General features: G+C 32.6%; 3 protein-coding genes across 4 annotated transcripts; 1 reads left to right on the top strand and 2 right to left on the bottom strand.

Annotated features, from left to right (window-relative positions):
• Positions 1-308: 308 nt before the first annotated feature.
• LOC126654765 (uncharacterized) lies at positions 309-4,361 on the bottom strand. The gene is made up of 4 exons (XM_050348737.2): positions 3,917-4,361; positions 2,696-2,971; positions 2,323-2,460; positions 309-2,228 (listed from the first exon to the last, which is right to left on the bottom strand). The coding sequence occupies exons 1-4, from the start codon at positions 4,226-4,228 to the stop codon at positions 666-668; spliced, it is 2,289 nt and encodes a 762-aa protein (XP_050204694.1). The 5' UTR covers positions 4,229-4,361; the 3' UTR covers positions 309-665.
• Positions 4,362-8,294: 3,933 nt separating this feature from the next.
• On the top strand, positions 8,295-11,255 carry LOC126657765 (NADH dehydrogenase [ubiquinone] flavoprotein 1, mitochondrial). The gene is made up of 3 exons (XM_050352534.2): positions 8,295-8,462; positions 8,776-10,239; positions 10,958-11,255. The coding sequence occupies exons 1-2, from the start codon at positions 8,460-8,462 to the stop codon at positions 10,225-10,227; spliced, it is 1,455 nt and encodes a 484-aa protein (XP_050208491.1). The 5' UTR covers positions 8,295-8,459; the 3' UTR covers positions 10,228-10,239; positions 10,958-11,255.
• Positions 11,256-14,142: 2,887 nt separating this feature from the next.
• On the bottom strand, positions 14,143-17,283 carry LOC126657766 (GDP-mannose transporter GONST3-like). Of its 2 annotated transcripts, XM_050352535.2 has the most exons (3): positions 17,080-17,283; positions 16,112-16,333; positions 14,143-15,668 (listed from the first exon to the last, which is right to left on the bottom strand). In XM_050352535.2, the coding sequence occupies exon 3, from the start codon at positions 15,666-15,668 to the stop codon at positions 14,562-14,564; it is 1,107 nt and encodes a 368-aa protein (XP_050208492.1). In that variant the 5' UTR covers positions 16,112-16,333; positions 17,080-17,283; the 3' UTR covers positions 14,143-14,561. The 2 variants fall into 2 exon arrangements, with proteins under 2 accessions (XP_050208492.1, XP_050208493.1); XM_050352536.2 differs by lacking the exon at positions 17,080-17,283 and having other exon boundaries at positions 16,112-17,066.
• Positions 17,284-19,651: the final 2,368 nt, after the last annotated feature.

Genomic DNA, 19,651 nt, shown 5'->3' with positions numbered 1-19,651 from the left:
TTAATTTAATTTAATCAATAAAAATATAAAAAATGTAAAAATGTAAACTGAACTTTTAAAACTATTAACCATCAAACATAGTTTTTATATTAATTGAACCGAATTAATCAAATTTAACCAAAATATATTGATTGAACAGGTTAATTCAGTTTCACTAGCCATTTGCTCTTTCAAAAAAAAAAATAGCCATTTGCTCACTCCTAAGTACAACTAGACACGGGGGGTGAATTCGTTTCAAATCGAGCCGAACAACATTATAGTTTTAGTTTTCTTAAAATCAAACTGTATAAAAAATAAAAAATCAAATCAAACTGAACCAAATTAGTAAGCTCGGTATGCACAAAAAGTGAACTAATATTTTTCTACTGCCAAATCAAACCAAACCGAGAAATATAATTTGTTCGATAATCTTTTTGTCAGTTAAATTTGATTTGGCTTTTCGCACACCTCTATAACTAAATGGAGTATTAACTTAAGTATCGCCTTCTTTGCATAAATTACTAGTACACTGCAAACAAACTGATTTTCTATCCTATATTTTTGGTATAGATACTGCCAGATGTGTCCGGAGCCATTGCCTGGACTAATCCGGACCGAGCCGGATAGGATCCGTTAAGATGACAAAGCTCTCCTCGAAGGTTTATCCTATTATTATTATTAACCATTCACCAATCCTTCTGTTTCTTGCCAAAGATAGCTTCTCTAGTCACTAGCTTGATTCCTCTTACCCACAATTCAGCCATTTCAACTCCACCTTCACACACAAAATGCACTTCCTTATTTTTCATAGTAATAACATGAAACATTCCCGGATCTTCAACATCGTATTTCCTCCGTCGATTCCAACCAAATTTCTCGGTTGGACCGACCTCAGCCCCTTTGCAAATCACATTTCGTTTTCTCGACTTACCCCACCGCAACACTCCAGCACCACCTATCATCTTCAGTAGTTTATAATGAGGAGATCCTTTACCGCGTTTTGTATGCTTCTTTACCCGAGTTCCTTGCAGAACAAGCTGTCTAGCTAGCTCGTCGAGGATCACATTTTCCGCTTCATTTGAATCACGTCCACACCCGTTATACTTTCTTGCAAGTGACAATGCAGTTTCATTTCTTGAATTTTCAATCTCACAGCTTGCTCCATGTGAGATTAGTAGCTGACATACTGAACTATGACCTCCTCTTGCAGCTAACATTAATGGAGTATATCCATCATTGTCAAATTCATTCACATCATAATCTCTTTTAGTTAGCATGAAAACTAAATTTAAGTCTCCGCGACGCGCTACGCGATGTAGAGCATGAATTCCAGCTGAATAATTGTAGCCTTCTTCAAGTGCATATTCTAGCATTACCTTTTCAATTACTTCATCATGTTGGTTTAATTCGGATAAACTTATCGCTGTTTCGCCGTATTTGTTCTGTAGCTTTATGTTAGCTCCTGCGTAAACGAGTAGTCTGAATGCTTCGACATGACCACCTGCTGCAGCTATCATAGCAGCAGAGAATCCATCATCGTCCTGTTCGTCAAGATCAATATCAGGTCGCTCGATGAGTTTCTTCAAGGCCTCGTTATCATTTGCTTGTATTACGAACATTACCGGCGAAAAAACCGAGGCATTGCTGGATTTTATGCTCTTGCCAGCTTGAATCACACTTACCACAACTTCTTGGAAGCTAAGTGCCCATCTGTTTGACATTGCAATTGAGCTAGCAGACTGACCGGCTGAATCAACTAAACCAAAATCAGCACCAGAAGCTGTCAGGATTTTTAGACATTCTTTTTGCTTATATCTGGCACATAGCATTACAGCAGTTTCTCCAGAATTCGTCCTAGAGTCGAGATTGCAGCCGGAAACTATCAGTTTTTCGAGAACTTTATCTGATCCGAGCCGCGCGGCCAAATGAATCGGGTGAGTGCCATTTCTTGAAGCTGTTTGAATTGGTAATTCTTTATCTGCACCCCAATTTAGTAACACATCTGCTGCTCTAGGATTGTTACATAAGATAGCATGATGTATAAGAGTTCTTCCGAAGTGAAGCGTATTAGGAGAGAAATTCTTTAGGAGCATCCGCAGTATTGCACCACTAGCTTCGAAATACTCTACAGCACACCAGACAATAAAGTAGGCCTCGGCTAAGCCAGCACCAACTCGAAATTCTTCGCCTGTATCCATGTCCCAAGACCAGGCTCCCAGCCTCACCTTGATGTCCATCCTGACACCGACCTGTTTCAGATTCCGATATGTAAATGGCATAGTAATAGCTAATGCTTACACCACATCTAAAGAATCATTTCTAAATCAGACAAGATATATTTACCTGAAGCAGCAATTTAACGACAGATATCTGTCTGCTAACGACGGCTGCAGCAAGTGCATTGCAGTCAACATTGGCATGTAAAGATGGCTTGGAAGAACGAAGAAGGACTCTGTCAATTGCATTGGCATCTACACCACACTGCATCAGTTGACATGGTCAAACCCAATCAGCAATACAAATCAATGCTCTTTAAATCTCTTATTAGTAAAAATCTATATTGCACGGGAACTTATCGAGTCCTACATTTCTTCATTTCCGTTTTTCTGAAAACTCTTCTGAGAAACTCATTTTTTTTAATCTATTTTTATCATTTTTCATTTATATTTTTCAAACGGAAAGAGAACACGTGTCGTTAAAAATATTGAGAACTTACCTTAATCAGAGTATCTACTAAATTGACAAACCCTCTGCAGCAAGCAGAGACCAAAGCATGCACAGCAACTTGAGGGCGAATCAAGTCGGACCCAATGAGCACCTCTGCATGCCTCGCTTGTCCGAAATAACTTGCCTCCAATAAAGCTTCCTCACATGCCTCCTGAGATGCTCCAGATTTTACAAGCACTTCTAATACATCTAAATGCCCCTCCCTTACTGCTGCTGTGGTGGCATATCCTCTAAACAGCTTCTGATTCACATTTGCTCCAACACTCTGCCAAACAAATATAAAAATTACTAATCGCTAATTCCACGCCCAGTAAAGTTACACGGAAACTTCTCGAGTCCTACATTTAGGAGTTTTATTTTCTTTACTAGAAACACTCCGAAATTCTATATTTTTAACCTATACTTGCAAAAACACGTTGTTTTGCCTAATTTTTAATTTTGTATTTACTACAAAAACATGTCAGGTCGGCATGATAATAATTGAACCCAAATTTTAGATAACTAAAATTTTGATTTTTTGATGCTATTGAGCAGTTATATTCAGAGAGATACTACTATATATAGAAATAATTAATAAACTTCAATTGAAAAGGGGGAAAATAACAAAATCTGAATTGTCACGTATTATCTCTCATTTTATCTGTCAGATTCCGTGTTGGCAAGTATCACGCTGGCTGGCGTACAAAAACTGTACTGGGCAAAAGATATTAAGAAAATATTTTCTTTCAGTTACATAATCATTTCAATATAACACCAGATGATACTAATCAAACTTCTACATTAAATCTACTCAATTATAGCACGAAAACAGAACAGAATGAGAAATTTTTGGATAAACTCAGTCCACCTGCCGTGAACCGAATCTATCATATTATAACATGTCGTCAAAATTATTGAGTATTGTAATATTACTACTAAAATTTGTATAAAATAATTTAAGGACGTGTTATTATATAATCGGCTCAGTACACACAGATGGCGTGGCAGACTGAAATAAATATAACAGTTATGAAATTTCAGAATTGTTCTAATACAACATATAATTAAATTATCTTTGATCACATTACTTTCAAATTAAAAAAAAATCAAATTGAAGCATCCTAACAAGACTCTATTAGACCGTTCATTTTCATTTCTTCAAGCTGAGAAAATTTCAAATTCTCGCAATTAACCAAAAATAATTCAAAAACGACGATCAGTTACTACGTACCAGTAATTTTCTGACGAGTGTTAAATTTCCATTATGAGAAGCAAGAAACAGAGCAGTAACATCAGTTTTAAACTCCTCATACTCAACTCGAACTTCACTCGGCGATTCATCGCGCAACAAAATCTCAGTCTTCTTCGCTTTCAAGCTCACCGTGCCAATAAAATTAACGTCCAGAAACGGCTCGCCGAGTAATTCACTCGCCACCTTCAAGTCATTTGCATGTGAGGCGTCAACTAGACGCTGTGAAGCTTCTGCCTGATAATCAATCGGAAAAACCTGTTTTCCGGTACCGGAGTTGCTAAACACCGTCATTTTGTTGTTGTGTAAGAGAGGAAGGGAGAACAGAGAGACAGAGGAGGGAAAATTTAGTTGAGGAGCGGTTTATTTAGCTGAGGAAAATGAAAGTTGACCCGGTCTGGTTGGCGTTAGGATTCAAGAAAAATAAAATAAAAGAGAAGGAGCTTAAGATTTGGGGGCCACTTTTAAAACGTCTTAATATGATCGTTGGGTATTTTCGGATAATAATAATAAAGATATTGATTTTGTAATTATTGGACGTGAAAGATTTTATCCAAAATATTTAAATTGCAAGTGAATTTATAAAACGCTTTTCTAACTTAAATGAGATCTCGCGTTCAAACTATATCATATATATATATATGACCGTTTAAAATTTGAGATTTCGACTTTGCATTCCGTAAAGGATTTATTCAGCTCGAATAAAATAAGTTTGTATGAGAAGACTTAAAAATGTCTTATTATAGTTGAGATCAGTTATAACACCTCATGTACTGTGCGTAAAGAAAAAAATTATTTAAAAATTAATTTAACTAAACGTCGTTATGATTTCTGAATTTAAATATCATAATCAACTATTTCATATTTATTTAATTTAATCAACTATGACGATTTTTTTTTAAATTTTAGATCAATTAATTTTTAAATTAAAATATGGCGTTTGTAAATGGGGTTTTTTCCCAAATAATTCCTACTTAAAAAACAATTTCCCATTTAGTGCCTCCCGCTTGAATCCGCAAGTCATACTTGCGGATTCAAGCAAAAACCTCCTTAATTACAATTAAGGAGGTCATTAACTGATTCCCGCATGGGAATCAGACTAAATGTATCCGCAAGTTTGACTTGCGGATACATTTAGCTATATAAGCACTCCGGGTACCAATCATTAATTCCAATCATTGGTGTCAGCCCTTAATCACTCGATTAAGGGTTAATCACCCTTAATCGGGTGATTAAGGGTTTCTTGCTTGAATCCGCAAGTGTGACTTGCGGATTCATGGGTCAATCCGCAAGTATGACTTGCGAATTCAAGCAAGAGACACCATTTGGGAATTTTGTTTTTATAGGGCAATTATTTGGGAAAAAACCCTTGTAAATGCGTTCATTTTAAATTGGGGGTTGGTTGTGAAATGTGAAAAAATTACTCTCTTGATTCTTAAAACAGAAAATGTGAAATAATTTAAGCAAGAATCTCTTCATATTGGCTATTATTAGCAAGTTAAACCCAAGGATTTTGTGTACTTACCATGCAAGGATCACGGCCATAATTGACATGAGACAAATTATACTTTTGGTGCGTTAACCAACTTATATAAAATTAAATCTTATTTATAAATGAGTTTATGTGCATCAAAAGAGCTTCTTAAACATTTTCTATAAAAAAAAAAGTGCTGCTTATATATGTGAAATTGGCCAAATAAATAAATATAGAGATTCAAAATTTAATGATAAAATTCTTTTTTATTCTGTTGTAATAAATTGAACATGCGAAACTTTGGATTATGCAATGTGAATTCAAAATAATGTATAAAATTGTGCATGCGGTTGTAATCGAATTAATTTTGTTCTTAAAAATGGACTAAACCGAATTACTTATTAAGGTCTAAAATTTCTCATACCGAAAAATTCATTTGATTCAGTTGATATTTTTGATTTGGTTTAATTTTTTAGTTCAAACTTGTATTAAAACTAACTAAATTTTGTTTATTTTAAAATCAAACTGTACCAAAAGTTAATAAAAAATAATTTATGTCAAACTACATTTAACCAAATTTATCGATTTAATTTGGTTAGGTGTGTATGTTATAAAGGAATAAATTTTATCAGTAATTTATTCTGAATAATTAAAAGAAGACAAAGTTAGTTAATTAATTAAATTGACTGATTTTGCTATGTTGGTCGGAGTAGGACAAATAAATTTCTCCAGTTAATTATATCAACCGGATTTGGCCTGCATTTTTATTTCTTTTAGATAATGTTGAGCCTGACACTGAATTAGATTAATATATAATTCATCATTATTGAATATTGACAAGCCGAAATACTTAGACCAAGATATAATTAGTCTATCATTTAGCTGTCAGCTTATTTAAGTGAACTTTTTTTTTCTTTGCCAAATTTAAGTGAACGTTTTGATACAATATAAATTTTAGTTTTGAACCTTCATTTTCTTTATAATAAATGAATAATATATATGATCATGATAAATTAACATTTTCACATTAAATTACCGAGCTTTTCATTTTAATGAAGAGGAGAAAAATGTTTGAAATACGCTCCAGATCTTTCTACATTAGTTACTCCTCCCGTATTTTATTAAAAAATGTTATTTTCAAGTACATTCATTTCAAATTATAAAGCACTCCATTATTATTTTAATAAATAATTGTTGCATATACTTTCACTTATTATAATAAAATAAATTAAAAGATAAAATTATTACGTAAATGTGATGTTTTTTTTTTATAAATTAACTCATTTTTCCTTAAAAATATATATTTTTTTATATTTAAAATGTCTATCAATTTGGAACGAAAGATGTATTTGCTAATGCAAGATATATGTATAGTTGGTTGCCAAAAATAAAAAAAGATGAATGTAAAAGGAAGAAAATTATGGTAATTAAAGAAGTGGCGAAATGGAATTTATGGTATAATACTAACTACATGATTTATAATTCATGATTTTGATAAGGATTTATAAACAATCGGTTAAATTAAGAATTACTAATTTAACTAAAATCATATTAGTAATATTATATTATTACTTAATTTAAAGCAACATAATAATCAACTTAAATTAAATTAATTTTATCATATTAACTAATATTTAAAATGCAAAATCAAACAAAGTGAATTAGTCGATTTAATCAGTAAAAATATCAATTGATATGTGAAAAAACAATAATTAAAATATGTAAATATTATATTAAATTGGTTAATTAAAGCTTTAAAACTTTCAAATGTAATCGAACTATGTTTTATCGATCAAATTAAATTAATTCAATTAAATTAGTTTAATTAACTAACTTAATCAAATGTTTGATCACCCCTTAATTGGAGGATATGAAAACATATAAAAAAACAAGTAGGGACAACAATTTTTTGTTATATTGTAAAACTTAATTGGAGGGGCCTTTCTCTTTATTGCATGTAACCATTGAAACAAGACCAACAAACTCAAAGTTGAGAATTTAAGAAACTAAAATGGCCATAGACTAACATACCAAGTTAGATTTGAGTCTCATTGTTCAAATTTTGGACATTGGATCCTTATCTATGGCCAATTTCTTAGGGAAAATAAGTAGGTCCACTATTATTATGTTATGGGAATTATATCAACAAAAATAATACATAAAAAACCATACAACAATTCAAACACATTACATGTTCCTAAAACACATATAATTTGTCAATATGCTCCAAATAATGCCACCACATTCCATGTATTTTCAATTATTTGTGCATCATTTTTCACCAATGTTTTTGTTTCATAGAGTTAAAGTAGAGTGTAAACTTTTGATTTTAGAGTTTGCATAAATTCCGTAAAAAATTAAATTAATATAGGTTTTAGTCTTTTCATATACAAAAATAACATTTATATAAAATTCAATGGCTTAAAAAATCAAATTTATTTTTTTTATTTTTTTACATTCAGTTTTTTTATTTTTTATTTTTTAAAATTATCTTACTTCATTTACTTTTTAAAACTTAAAAATTTTAAAATTATTTTTTCCAAACAAATTAAAATGTTAATAATATTTTAAAAGTAAACTTTATGAAGACAATGACTAACTCATTAATGGAAATGAAAAATGAAAGTATATATTATTTAATTTTTAAATAAAAATAATAAAAGTGTACATTATATATGCGAAATTCGAAAATAATTTACTCTAAAATAAATGATAAAAATAAGAAAAAATTGTTACAGGCTCGAGCCCACAGTTAAGCTAATGCAAGTATGCAACTTAGTCCGGCCCAATAACTAAAACGCATAGCACAGCATCGATATCGCGGCACCATAGTAGAATCTTAACGTGTTCTCATGATAATCACAACCATTAATCAATCATCACCGTTCATTTAGCATACCATCACCCAATCGCCTGAAGAACTTACCATACACCTTACTCCAATCTCTACATTCCCAGTTCTCTCTGTTTCTCTCACATTTCTCCTTTTGCCTGTCCCGATTCAGCTCAAAATCGCCGATTCATAGAAGCTAATCGGCCATCTGATCGCCAATGGTACGCTCTCACTTGCCTAGGGTTTTCGCAAAATTTCCCGTTCAATTATGCTGTTTATGATCCACTTTTTATTCATTCATTTACAAATCTACGTCGTTTTAGGTTAAATGATTATATTAGCTGAATAGGTATCTAGGCAATTAATTGTATTCTTTGCAATTTTTTTATTTGTAAGTTTATTTCAATTTTTAGGGTTTTGCATTGATTGAAGTGAAAATTTTACCCTAATGATAGGTTGATTTCGAATTGAATAATTGATAGTTTTGTTTAATGTAATTAGTAACTAATTGTTATTGTTTTGCGGTTTTTATAGGCACCCATTAGGGGTATTTTAAACTTGCAAAGAAGTGCGTTGATTCGGCGTCAAAGTGATAGGTTGGATGTAGGCATCAGATCATTCAGTTCCCAAGCTACAACAAATGTCACTACCCCGCCGCCCCCTCCTCCACCTCCGGAGAAAACGCATTTTGGTGGCTTGAAAGATGAGGATCGGATTTTTACTAACTTGTATGGGTTGCATGATATTTTTCTTAAAGGTGCTATGAAACGGGGTGATTGGTATAGAACTAAGGATTTGGTGCTCAAGGGTGCTGATTGGATTGTTAATGAAGTGAAGAAGTCGGGGCTTCGTGGACGTGGTGGTGCTGGTTTTCCATCTGGGCTTAAGTGGTCGTTTATGCCAAAAGTGTCTGATGGACGTCCCTCTTATCTTGTTGTTAATGCTGATGAGAGTGAGCCTGGAACTTGTAAAGATAGGGAAATTATGAGGCACGATCCGCATAAGCTATTGGAAGGCTGTTTAATTGCTGGGGTGGGAATGAGAGCGTCTGCCGCTTATATTTATATTAGGGGTGAATATGTGAATGAACGTATTAACCTGGAAAAGGCACGACTGGAAGCTTATGAAGCTGGGTTGTTAGGCAAGAATGCATGTGGATCTGGCTATGATTTTGATGTTCATATTCACTATGGTGCTGGTGCTTATATCTGTGGTGAAGAGACTGCACTTTTAGAAAGTCTAGAAGGAAAACAAGGGAAACCAAGGTTGAAGCCTCCCTTTCCTGCTAATGTAGGATTGTATGGCTGTCCTACTACAGTTACAAATGTGGAAACAGTGGCTGTCTCTCCTACCATTTTAAGGCGTGGACCAGAGTGGTTTGCTAGTTTTGGCCGGAAGAACAATTCTGGGACAAAATTGTTTTGTGTGTCAGGCCATGTGAATAAGCCTTGCACAGTTGAAGAGGAAATGAGTATACCACTAAAAGAGTTAATAGAAAAGCATTGTGGAGGAGTTAGAGGTGGATGGGACAATCTGCTTGCTGTGATACCAGGGGGGTCTTCTGTTCCTTTGCTTCCAAAGAACATATGTGATGATGTTCTCATGGATTATGATGCCCTCAAGGCTGTACAGTCAGGACTGGGGACTGCTGCTGTGATCGTGATGGACAAATCTACTGATGTGGTGGATGCAATTGCTAGGCTGTCTTACTTCTATAAGCATGAGAGTTGTGGACAGTGCACACCATGCAGGGAGGGGACGCCATGGCTTTGGATGATAATGGAAAGGATGAAAGTTGGAAATGCAAAGTTGGAAGAGATAGATATGCTTCAAGAAGTCACAAAACAGATTGAAGGGCACACTATTTGTGCTTTGGGTGATGCTGCAGCTTGGCCCGTGCAGGGTCTCATAAGGCATTTTAGGCCAGAACTCGAGAGAAGGATTAAGGAGCGAGCAGAGAGGGAGCTGCTGGAGGCTGCTGCTTAAGGATTTTTACAGGTTCCGTATCATGTCTTATACTTTAATAGTACTGTAGACTTAAAGGGAATGCATTAGTTCTATCATTAATGTATTTGGCCTGTGGTGATTAATATTATGACATTGATTTTTGTCCATGATAGATGCTTGTAATTTGTAAAATATTATGGATAAGTGGTCATGGGTAGCTTGGATTGTTTCCATTGGTCAGTAATTTCATGAATAAAAGAATATGTTTTCTTTTGCCATCTTGCTTAGGGTCCAACATCTGTGATGATTACTAAAATGCCCGCATCATGCTCATTCATATTCTAATGTTACAATGCTTTCTCTTAGCTTTGTTTCAGTTTTTTTTTTTGGGTATTTCTAATGGTATAGAGATGATGTAGGTAGCTTAATCTACTAGCCCAAATAGTGTTATGGTCAGCAAATTGTTTAGATTTAGGGATAAGTTTTACACCTTTACTAGAAGAGGGAGATTAGGGTTGGTTAGTTTGAATATACGGATATTAGTTTGATAATTTGGAGGATTTGGATATTAGTAGATAAAATGTTGTTGCTCCTTAGTCTACGAGTAATCATTTGGCACCTTTGAGTGGAATAATACTCAATAAGCTCACTTTCTTTGAGGTGCAAACAAAACAACTCTTTATTTCTGCTGAACTAGCCTTTATAAACTAAAACAGCTTACTAAATTTATCCTATATGAGCAATAATTTCTTTGCCTTATTGCGTGTAGGAAAATGGCAGCTGTGGTGGATATTGTGGAATAAGTCGAGTACACTGTTAGTATGGCCGATCTTTGACTCTGGCTTTATGAGTTCTTTTATATGTTTTTGAAGCTGTATCAAATGACTTAGTCTTACTGCCTAGAGAAACCATGAATTTTTCTGGGAATCGTCAATATCTTGTTAGTTAAATGTGTTTTTAAAATCTCTAAACATTATTTAGAGAGGATCAAACATGGAAGAAGCATTGTTAATAATTTCCTATTTATTTCATAATAACATGAACAAATTTTTGGGTTTCCAATAAAATTAGGAGTTGTATGCAGTATGCTCGTCACATTAGATGCTTTCTATCACAAAAGTTGATAAATTCGAGGGTGTGATGCCAAATTGATATGATGAGGCAATTTATACTTTAGATTTGATGAAGTTGAGCTTGTATTAGTATTGTGGGTCATTGGCTGCTGAATAGTCTTTGAGTCGCAAGCTAGTTAAAACGAATTGAGACCATTATCTTTCGCAAACGTGAAGTTTCAACGAGATTGTTCCCAGAAAAATCGATACCTTTTGCAATTTATCGGCATAGTCATACTTGACTATTCTTCCATTCATCACTGTTATAGCATTATCTAAGATGAACGAATGTCTCCAGTATTGTAACGGTACATTTCCCTGACAGGCCCAGAACGGAGAATAATACCCTTTGTTTAACAGAAATTTCTGTCTTTTACCTCACTGATATCGGGAAATATAAAGTAAAGGTAGAACTGAACCTGAAAAAAAATCGTCGGTCAGAAAGATCCGATGAATTTGCATTGGGGGCTGGGGACTAAACAGTGCCTGAGAGGTCCTAAATGATTTCATATGTTTGATGTATTTAAGCAAGAAATTGGATTAATTTTCACCCTTAGTCCCTAACATTCATCTATTTCTAACCAAACTTGTTCTGTCTTATTCTATAATCTGAAAATTTCCAGTATTTGAATGGCTATAATGAAAAAGTCTATTTCATCAAATTTCCACTATTCTAAAAGTGCTAATACACAAAAAAAAAAGTTTGATGGCATGGTATTGAATCAAAGGAGTCCATATCAGCATTTTTGAGTGAAAAATATGCAAAGCTGATGGTAATAAATTTTTTTGTCACACATTCAAAAGTTAGAGATGTCTGGTTACAAAGTAAAATAAAAAGGTTTTTAATGGAAATAGGTAAAAAGTGAAAATTACCCAAGAATTTATGATGATGAGTTTCTAGGGTTTTTGATTTTTGTGTGCCTATAAACCATTGAAATTTCCGGTTTAGTGCCTCTTTGGAATTTAATTCCAAAAGAGTGTTTGGGCCCATGCGTTCCGCATTGTGGGAATGTGGAACACGTGGCGTTCCGCATTCCTACAATACGGAACGCATTAATTAGCTGATTAAATCAATAATCAGCTAATTAAGCAACTTTAATATTTAGGCACTTTAACAATTTTAAAAAATGATATAATATTAATAAACGATTTTAAATTAATATTAACAAATGATATAATTTTAAAAAATAATATAATATTAATTTTATTTAAACAACGATTTTTAAAATAAATAATATATTAAAAATACAACATCTACTACAAATGACAAAAAGCAAATCTAGTGTACTAATATTATCTAAATAAAAATTTAATCTAAAAATTATATATCCATTTCGTCTCAATAAAGTTTGATCACTTAAAAAAAATTATAATAAAAACCAACTTGACATTTATAAATTTAAAAAATTTGTATGGTATTGATAAAAAAAAATTAAAACGCAGTATGATATTTTTAACTCATATTAAATTGGGTTGTTTCAATTTTTTTATTAATATTATCATACTAATTTTTTGAATCTTACAAATGTCAATCGATTTTTTCAATAGTATATTTTTTTAAGTGATCGAATTTTATTGAGGCGAAATGAATATATAATTTTTAGATAAAATTGTATGTAAATAATATTGGTACACAGGGAGACAAAAGTACTCCCCAATCATTAGGGAGTAATTAATCAACTGATTAAGTAATTAATCAGTTGATTAATGCGTTCCGCATTGTAGGAATGCGGAACGCCACGTGTTCCGCATTCTCACAATGCGGAACGCGTGGGCCCAGACACTCTTTCGGAATTAAATTCCAAAGAGGCACTAAACCAAAAATTTCAATGCCTTATAGTCACACAAAAATCAAAAACCCGAGTTTCTAACCAGAATCTCAACATGTCATTTGAAATTGAAACACATTGTTGTAAAATAATCATTTCGGTATTAAAGAATCAAAATTGATCAAAGAGAGGTCAAATTCTCAAGTGAAATATGTTATCTTTACAAAATCTTCAGGGATTGGTACTTGCATTGCAATATTCGTTTTGTGCTAAGTTAAGAGATTTGAGAGTTGTATTCGATGAAAGCAATTCCATGACTGATAGACAAAATTAACACTTTACCACTAATTCAAATTAGGGTTAATTATGAAAAAAAAATGTCCAACGTTTAGCACTTTAATTCTAATAGTTGGTAAAATAAACTCCGACGTTTGTATATACTGCAAAAGTATGCATAAAACTAATCGACGTTCTGTTTTGCGGATGTGGCACGTTTTGAATCATTCCTATGTAAACATGTTCTAAACTTCTAATGTTATGCTCAACTCCTTCAAATAATTTGCATTTCATTTCATATCAGTTCTACTCAACGTTGTTGGATTTTTAAGATTTTCTAAACTTTTTGGATTTTCCGGGCAACTTTTTATATGCTGGAGGTAAGAAATTTGCATAAGAATGATCCTAAAAATGCCACATTAAAAAAAAAAGAACGCCGATTAGTTTCCCATGCATATTTTCGCAAAATATGCAAAAATGTTGGGCATTTGTTTTGTAATTAACTCATCAAATTTATTATTAATATTAACTTTTCATACTACATCATTAAGAAAAATTAACACAGGAATGAATGAAGAAATACAAAATTTTTTGACATCAAAATTATAAACAAATTCGGAAAAAAAAAACAATGAGACTAATTTAACTCAAACACGAAAGGATGCCAAAGGTCAAAGATGAATGATAAAAATAAAATATTGAAACTCCAACCAAGACAAATGCACACAAATGCAACGAACTAAGAAAGAAGCAAAATGCCAATAATCTATTACTACTATATATTTGGAAACCACAAATAATCAACCTAAAATTGAACTGATTAAAGAAAGAATACATGGAAATCCTTGTGAAAGAATACATGAAACATTTATAACCAATGAAAGACACTAATGTTAAGACTTTTCAGATAAATCATGACATTCTGACAATAGAAGTTACTACACATTGTTATACGTAGAAGAGATTGTGGTACCACTCGCGGGATCTCTGTGAGTCATTCCAAGTGATCTGTATTTTTTCTCGGTCTACTAAAATGTATAGTATGTGTAAGGAAAAAAACCATATTTCCTGCTCAGATATTCCATTCAAGCACTTCTACAAGTGTCGATGAAATTAGATCGACTGAAAGGTATATAAACGCTCGGACTTTAACCGGAAAATTTCATTGTAACCTGATATTTAACCAAAAGAATGATCACATTGCTCTAAGAAAGCCTCATTTTTGGTTATGAGATTCAATCTCATTACTACTTTGCATTTCTAGTAGCTTCTGCTGTTCTTCGTTGTCGCTCTCCTCTGTTTCTACTGCCGGAGAAGGCTTAGGTTTACTTGTGGATTGCTGATACATAATACCACCTACCATACATATGAGAAGCCCTACCGTTCCAATAAATGTTGAATGCTTATCCCAAATTACGAGATTGATTACCACTGTTAGTAACTTATTTACTACGCCAAGAACGGTATATCCTGTCGCGGAAATTGCCCTCCGGCAGGAAAATCCGAAAAAGGAGATTGATAAACCAAACAGGCAAGATAATCCAACAGGCAGAATCACCCCAAAAGAATACCAATCTGTCTCATCTGTAATTTCATGCTTTATCTTCTTTAGTTCACCCATAATCAGCAATTCCAAGGGAAATAGTAGGAGGGCCTCGAGATTGTTGTACAGCACGAGACCCCATGTATTTAAACCTATGGTCATCACGACATGCTTAATATATACAAAATCGACAGTCATGCTTACCAAATATGCGAGAGCCCAACTGTAAGCTGCGACTGTGAATTGGTAATCTGTTAGAACGTAAAGTACACTTCCACCAAATATGGTAGCAAGTGAAATCCATGTCTTTATCGCTGGCCAGGGCTGGTGCAGGAACATGGTTTCACCTATTGCAACAAATATCGGGACTACAGAACGGAAGACAATGAAGGTATCGACATTTGCATGGAGTAAGAGCTCACTGTTAGTGAAGAGCGATAGGTAGAACATAATTGCCGCAGGTAGGAAACGCCACATTGTCAAAAGGTCAAGTCTGTCGTGCTCCACGAGTTTCAACCCGCCGCATACAAGGACGCCTGCAGCACTAGTGAAGTACTGTAGAGCAGTCAGAGCGCCAGGATATGGGAATTTCATTATCGCCCACTTGTTGATGATCGAGAGCAGAGATGCCGAAAGGCAATATCCAGCAGCGACACCATAGACAGATGTTTGACGGACTAAGCCAGTGTACCAGGTTGTCTTAATATCATTATCAGGAGACAATTCTCCTGGATCTTTCTGGCTCTCACCAACTTTAAGATTTTCCACATCACCAGACATCTGCAAATGAATATCTTATGAATAGTTTGAAAAGATAGCTTACTAGCATTTTCCAGATCAATTGGATATCATATAGTGAGTTTAGAAAAAGCACAATAGCAAAAACACAGGTATATGCAAATTTTCCTTTTTACGTTCAGAAAAAATCAAGTCCAACTTCTTGCCACTCATTGACTGTGTAATAGAAAGCAAATCTAAAGTTTCTCGTCCAAGCTTTGATTTGTTCTTCTCAGCCAGGGATCCAATCTTAGAAACGTTAAACAAGTTAATCTATCCGCATTATTCAATCAACAGATCACTGTCTGTATTAAAAAGATGGATTCTGTCCAAATCATTTTGTTATTTCACCTAATTCAACACAGATATTCCCCTCCAACAGACAGAAAATCAGAAAATCATTTGTATAATTAATAAATAAAATACTTAAAATGATAAAAGCTAACCCGAGTTTAGAGAGTCTTCAAAGATAAGCGTGAGCACGCGGCCTCTATCTCTCTCAAAACTTGAGATGATGATCGTAAAATACCTAGCCTCAAGAAAAAGTAGAGCTTCAGCGTGCCAGTGACGAAGTGATCAACGCCCTTTTACCTTCACCTAGAGACTAAATGATCAAAAGATGAGATCTCTAATGAATCAAGATATAAGCAGTAATTCTTATCCGGTCCCTGCCATATAAATATCAAAATAACTCTTAAAAATCGCTCAACTAAATAAAACGAAAATAGAAGCAAAAATCCCTTAAACATTCCAGGTATTCAAGAATCAATACATTCACCAGTCTGCTCATTAAAAGAGAGGTCTGAAGGAATGCAAGAAAATCAGTAAACTTGGCAGTTACAATTCCAAATATTTATTAAATTTTCGACAGTTGCAAGAACACAATCACAGTGAGACAGTGACAGCATCTTTAAGCTTATATTATCAGATCCATTATATACAATAAAATCACACACACATACAGTTGCTTACTTCAGACATATACCAGCAATATACTAATTTCTCCTTAAATAAACATTCACATCCAATACAAAACCAAAATCTATAAAAATCACAGTACAAGATTATGCAAATTAAAAGTACTGAAAAAAAAAGAGAGACATTTAGCGGAATGCTGCCCTGCGTTTAAAGGGCTCAAATGATATAAACATCGGGCAGCATTCCGCTAAGGCTGAAGTCGTGGGTTCATTTCCTCCTACAAATGCTGTCCTATCCAATTATTATAAAAAAGAAACATAGAAGCTAGTAATCGATTAATTAACATTCAAAAACCAGAAAATAGACAAAACAATCCACAGAAAATCAAAGCTACTTCCAATTCAAATGTCAATTTTCTCAGCAACCAAACAGAAAATAAAATTAATGAAAATACAAAAAAAAAATGCATTAATGAAAAACTAGAAAAATAACTGACTGTTATGGATCTAGCGACAGTCTCTGTGTACGCGCTTTTGCTTTGGTTCTGGCAGTGAATCTAAGAGTTTGAAGTGACGTCGTTTAATAGGGAATTAGCAGCTAAAAATGAGAGTTAAATTTCAAATTAGGCAAGCTATTAGCCATGTTAGGCAAGCTATTAGTAAGCTAACTAAATTAGCAAGTTTCTTTCTAAGTGCATTGCTACTTTCTTTTTTAAAAAATTGCAATTTGATTTTGTTTATATCCATTAGTATGTAAAAATCGAACCAATCCGAATAGAATCGATAAATCCGGTTTGCTTTAATTTGATATTATAGAAAAAAGGTTGGTTCAGTTTACTATTAGATATAACAACATTATATTTAATGTGTACCGAACTGATTAACTAAATCAAATTGAAAAAAATATAAACTGACTAATTTTCAGTTCGGTTTAACAAAATTACCTTTTTAGAACTTTGGTTCGATCTAATTTTGGAAAACTTCTGTTTGATTTAGTTTGATTTTTTCTCTCTCTCAAACTAAATCCACATTTCAATAATGAATTAGTTATGTAGATGAATTGTTTTCATACAAAATTGTTTAAGTTTAATTGAAAGAATTGAATTCAAATTCTTAATTTGTAATAATGTTAAACTTTATTATAGTCTTTTTATTGCTCATGTATTTATGCTTAATTATACTAACAATGGATTGTCTTTTTTTCTTTGAAGAATATGAGACCTTGTTATGTTTTTTCTTTTTTTTATATATAGATAGAATTTAATTATGTTAGATTATGTTAGCGAGAGTCGCAGTCGAACCCCCGACCTCAGAATGGCAGGATGCGCTTGGAAGGACTTAACCATTATGCCAAACCTGCGACCTTGTTATGTTTCAAATATATGTTTCCGTATTAGAAAAAAGAATACTAATGTAAAGTATTAATGTTGATGTTAAAACAAAAGGTAAGAAATCCCAAATCTATTTGTTTAGGTGAAATTTATTGCATGTTTTATGAATGCAAGAGAATAGTCTATTTTATATTAAACCAATACTCCTTCCGTTCTATTTTTAGAATATTTTTATATTGAATTTTTCTCTTTACCTTTCATTTAGACATTTAGTCATTTCAAATAAAATCTATAGAAAATTCTATTATTATCAATAGGGCAAAATATAAAAAAAAATATAAAAAGACAAAGATAATAAATATTTTTGTAATCTGTATGTAAAAGCAAACGAGACTTCTAAAATGTAACGGTGGAAATAATATATTAATAATTTAATAAAAAATAGCGGACAAATAAATACCATTATGAGTAATTTTTTACATTTCTTTACTATATCTAGTTAAGGAAGTCAATGCCATATTAATTAGATTTGCTTGTTAAAGAATCAAAGGGAAACCACAAGTTTTGAGTCTTAAACAATACTTCCTTCCTACATCTGATCCAACTGATAAACTTATTAAAATAATCTTTTAAATTTAAATGTTTAGTTCATTCACCATTTTAATTAGAAATGTTCAAATTTGGATTATAAACTTCGAAATGAGATAATATTTTTAATTCAATATTGACAATTTTATTTTCTGATATTAGTTCACTAAAAATTGAGCTATTACAAATTCATAACTCACATAAATTAATTTTGAACACCTCTAATTTCAATGCACCTTTATTGAATAATAATTTAAAATGACTCATAAACTCCCTCTATTTTCCAATTGTTCATTTAACAAAATTATTAATATTAGAATTATCAAAAATTGTTAATTATTAATATTATCAAAGTTATAATTGATTTAAGGTAGCAAGCTATAACTATGTTAATGAAAAGTATTATGAATATTTATCTAGCAATCAACTTTTAAAAACAAAAAATTTATAATTTGTGCCGTTAAAAAATAAGAACTCAAAATACAAAAATATCAAATTTTATAGCAAAAGTGTACAATTTGAGGCAGAATAGCAGGAAAATTAAGTCATCAAAGCGTACGCCTAAAGGAAATGCTTAGACAGGCTAAATTGCATAATTTGAGTCCGAGCAATTTAAACAGTTGAAATTATGGTCTTGACGTGTTTTCAATTTCTAGCTTCCTTATCATTTTAAAAGGCTGAATACATAGTTTGACCCCTGAACTTGCACTTTTTTACTCATCTAACATCTAAATTTAACGTCTCACCTATCAAACTTCTGAATTTGTTAAATAATCCGATTTGACCACTGAATGTGTACGGAGGGGTTCAATGTTTACGTATTCATCAAGTTCAGGGGTCAAATTAGATTATTTAACAAGTTTAGAGATTCGATAGGTGAGACGTTAAGTTTTGGGGTTAGATGGGTAAAAGGGTACAAGTTCAGGGGTTAAACTATATATTAAGCCATTTTAAAACCTAATATCGAATAACACATCACATTTTTCTATTATATTTCCAACTTTTCAAAATCATAATTTAATTTTGGGTTAATCTCAATAAATTACCAAATCTTTACGGATTTTATCAATTATAATCAAAACTTTAAAAATTGTCTATTTTAGCCAATTTTGGGATATTTGAAACTTTTTTTAACCATTCGTAAATAAAA

This window comes from Mercurialis annua, linkage group LG7, assembly GCF_937616625.2.
Source record: "Mercurialis annua linkage group LG7, ddMerAnnu1.2, whole genome shotgun sequence".
Classification (NCBI taxonomy): Eukaryota; Viridiplantae; Streptophyta; class Magnoliopsida; order Malpighiales; family Euphorbiaceae; genus Mercurialis; species Mercurialis annua.
Note: the sequence above shows the minus strand (reverse complement) of the source record. Positions and strands in the feature narration are given on the sequence as shown.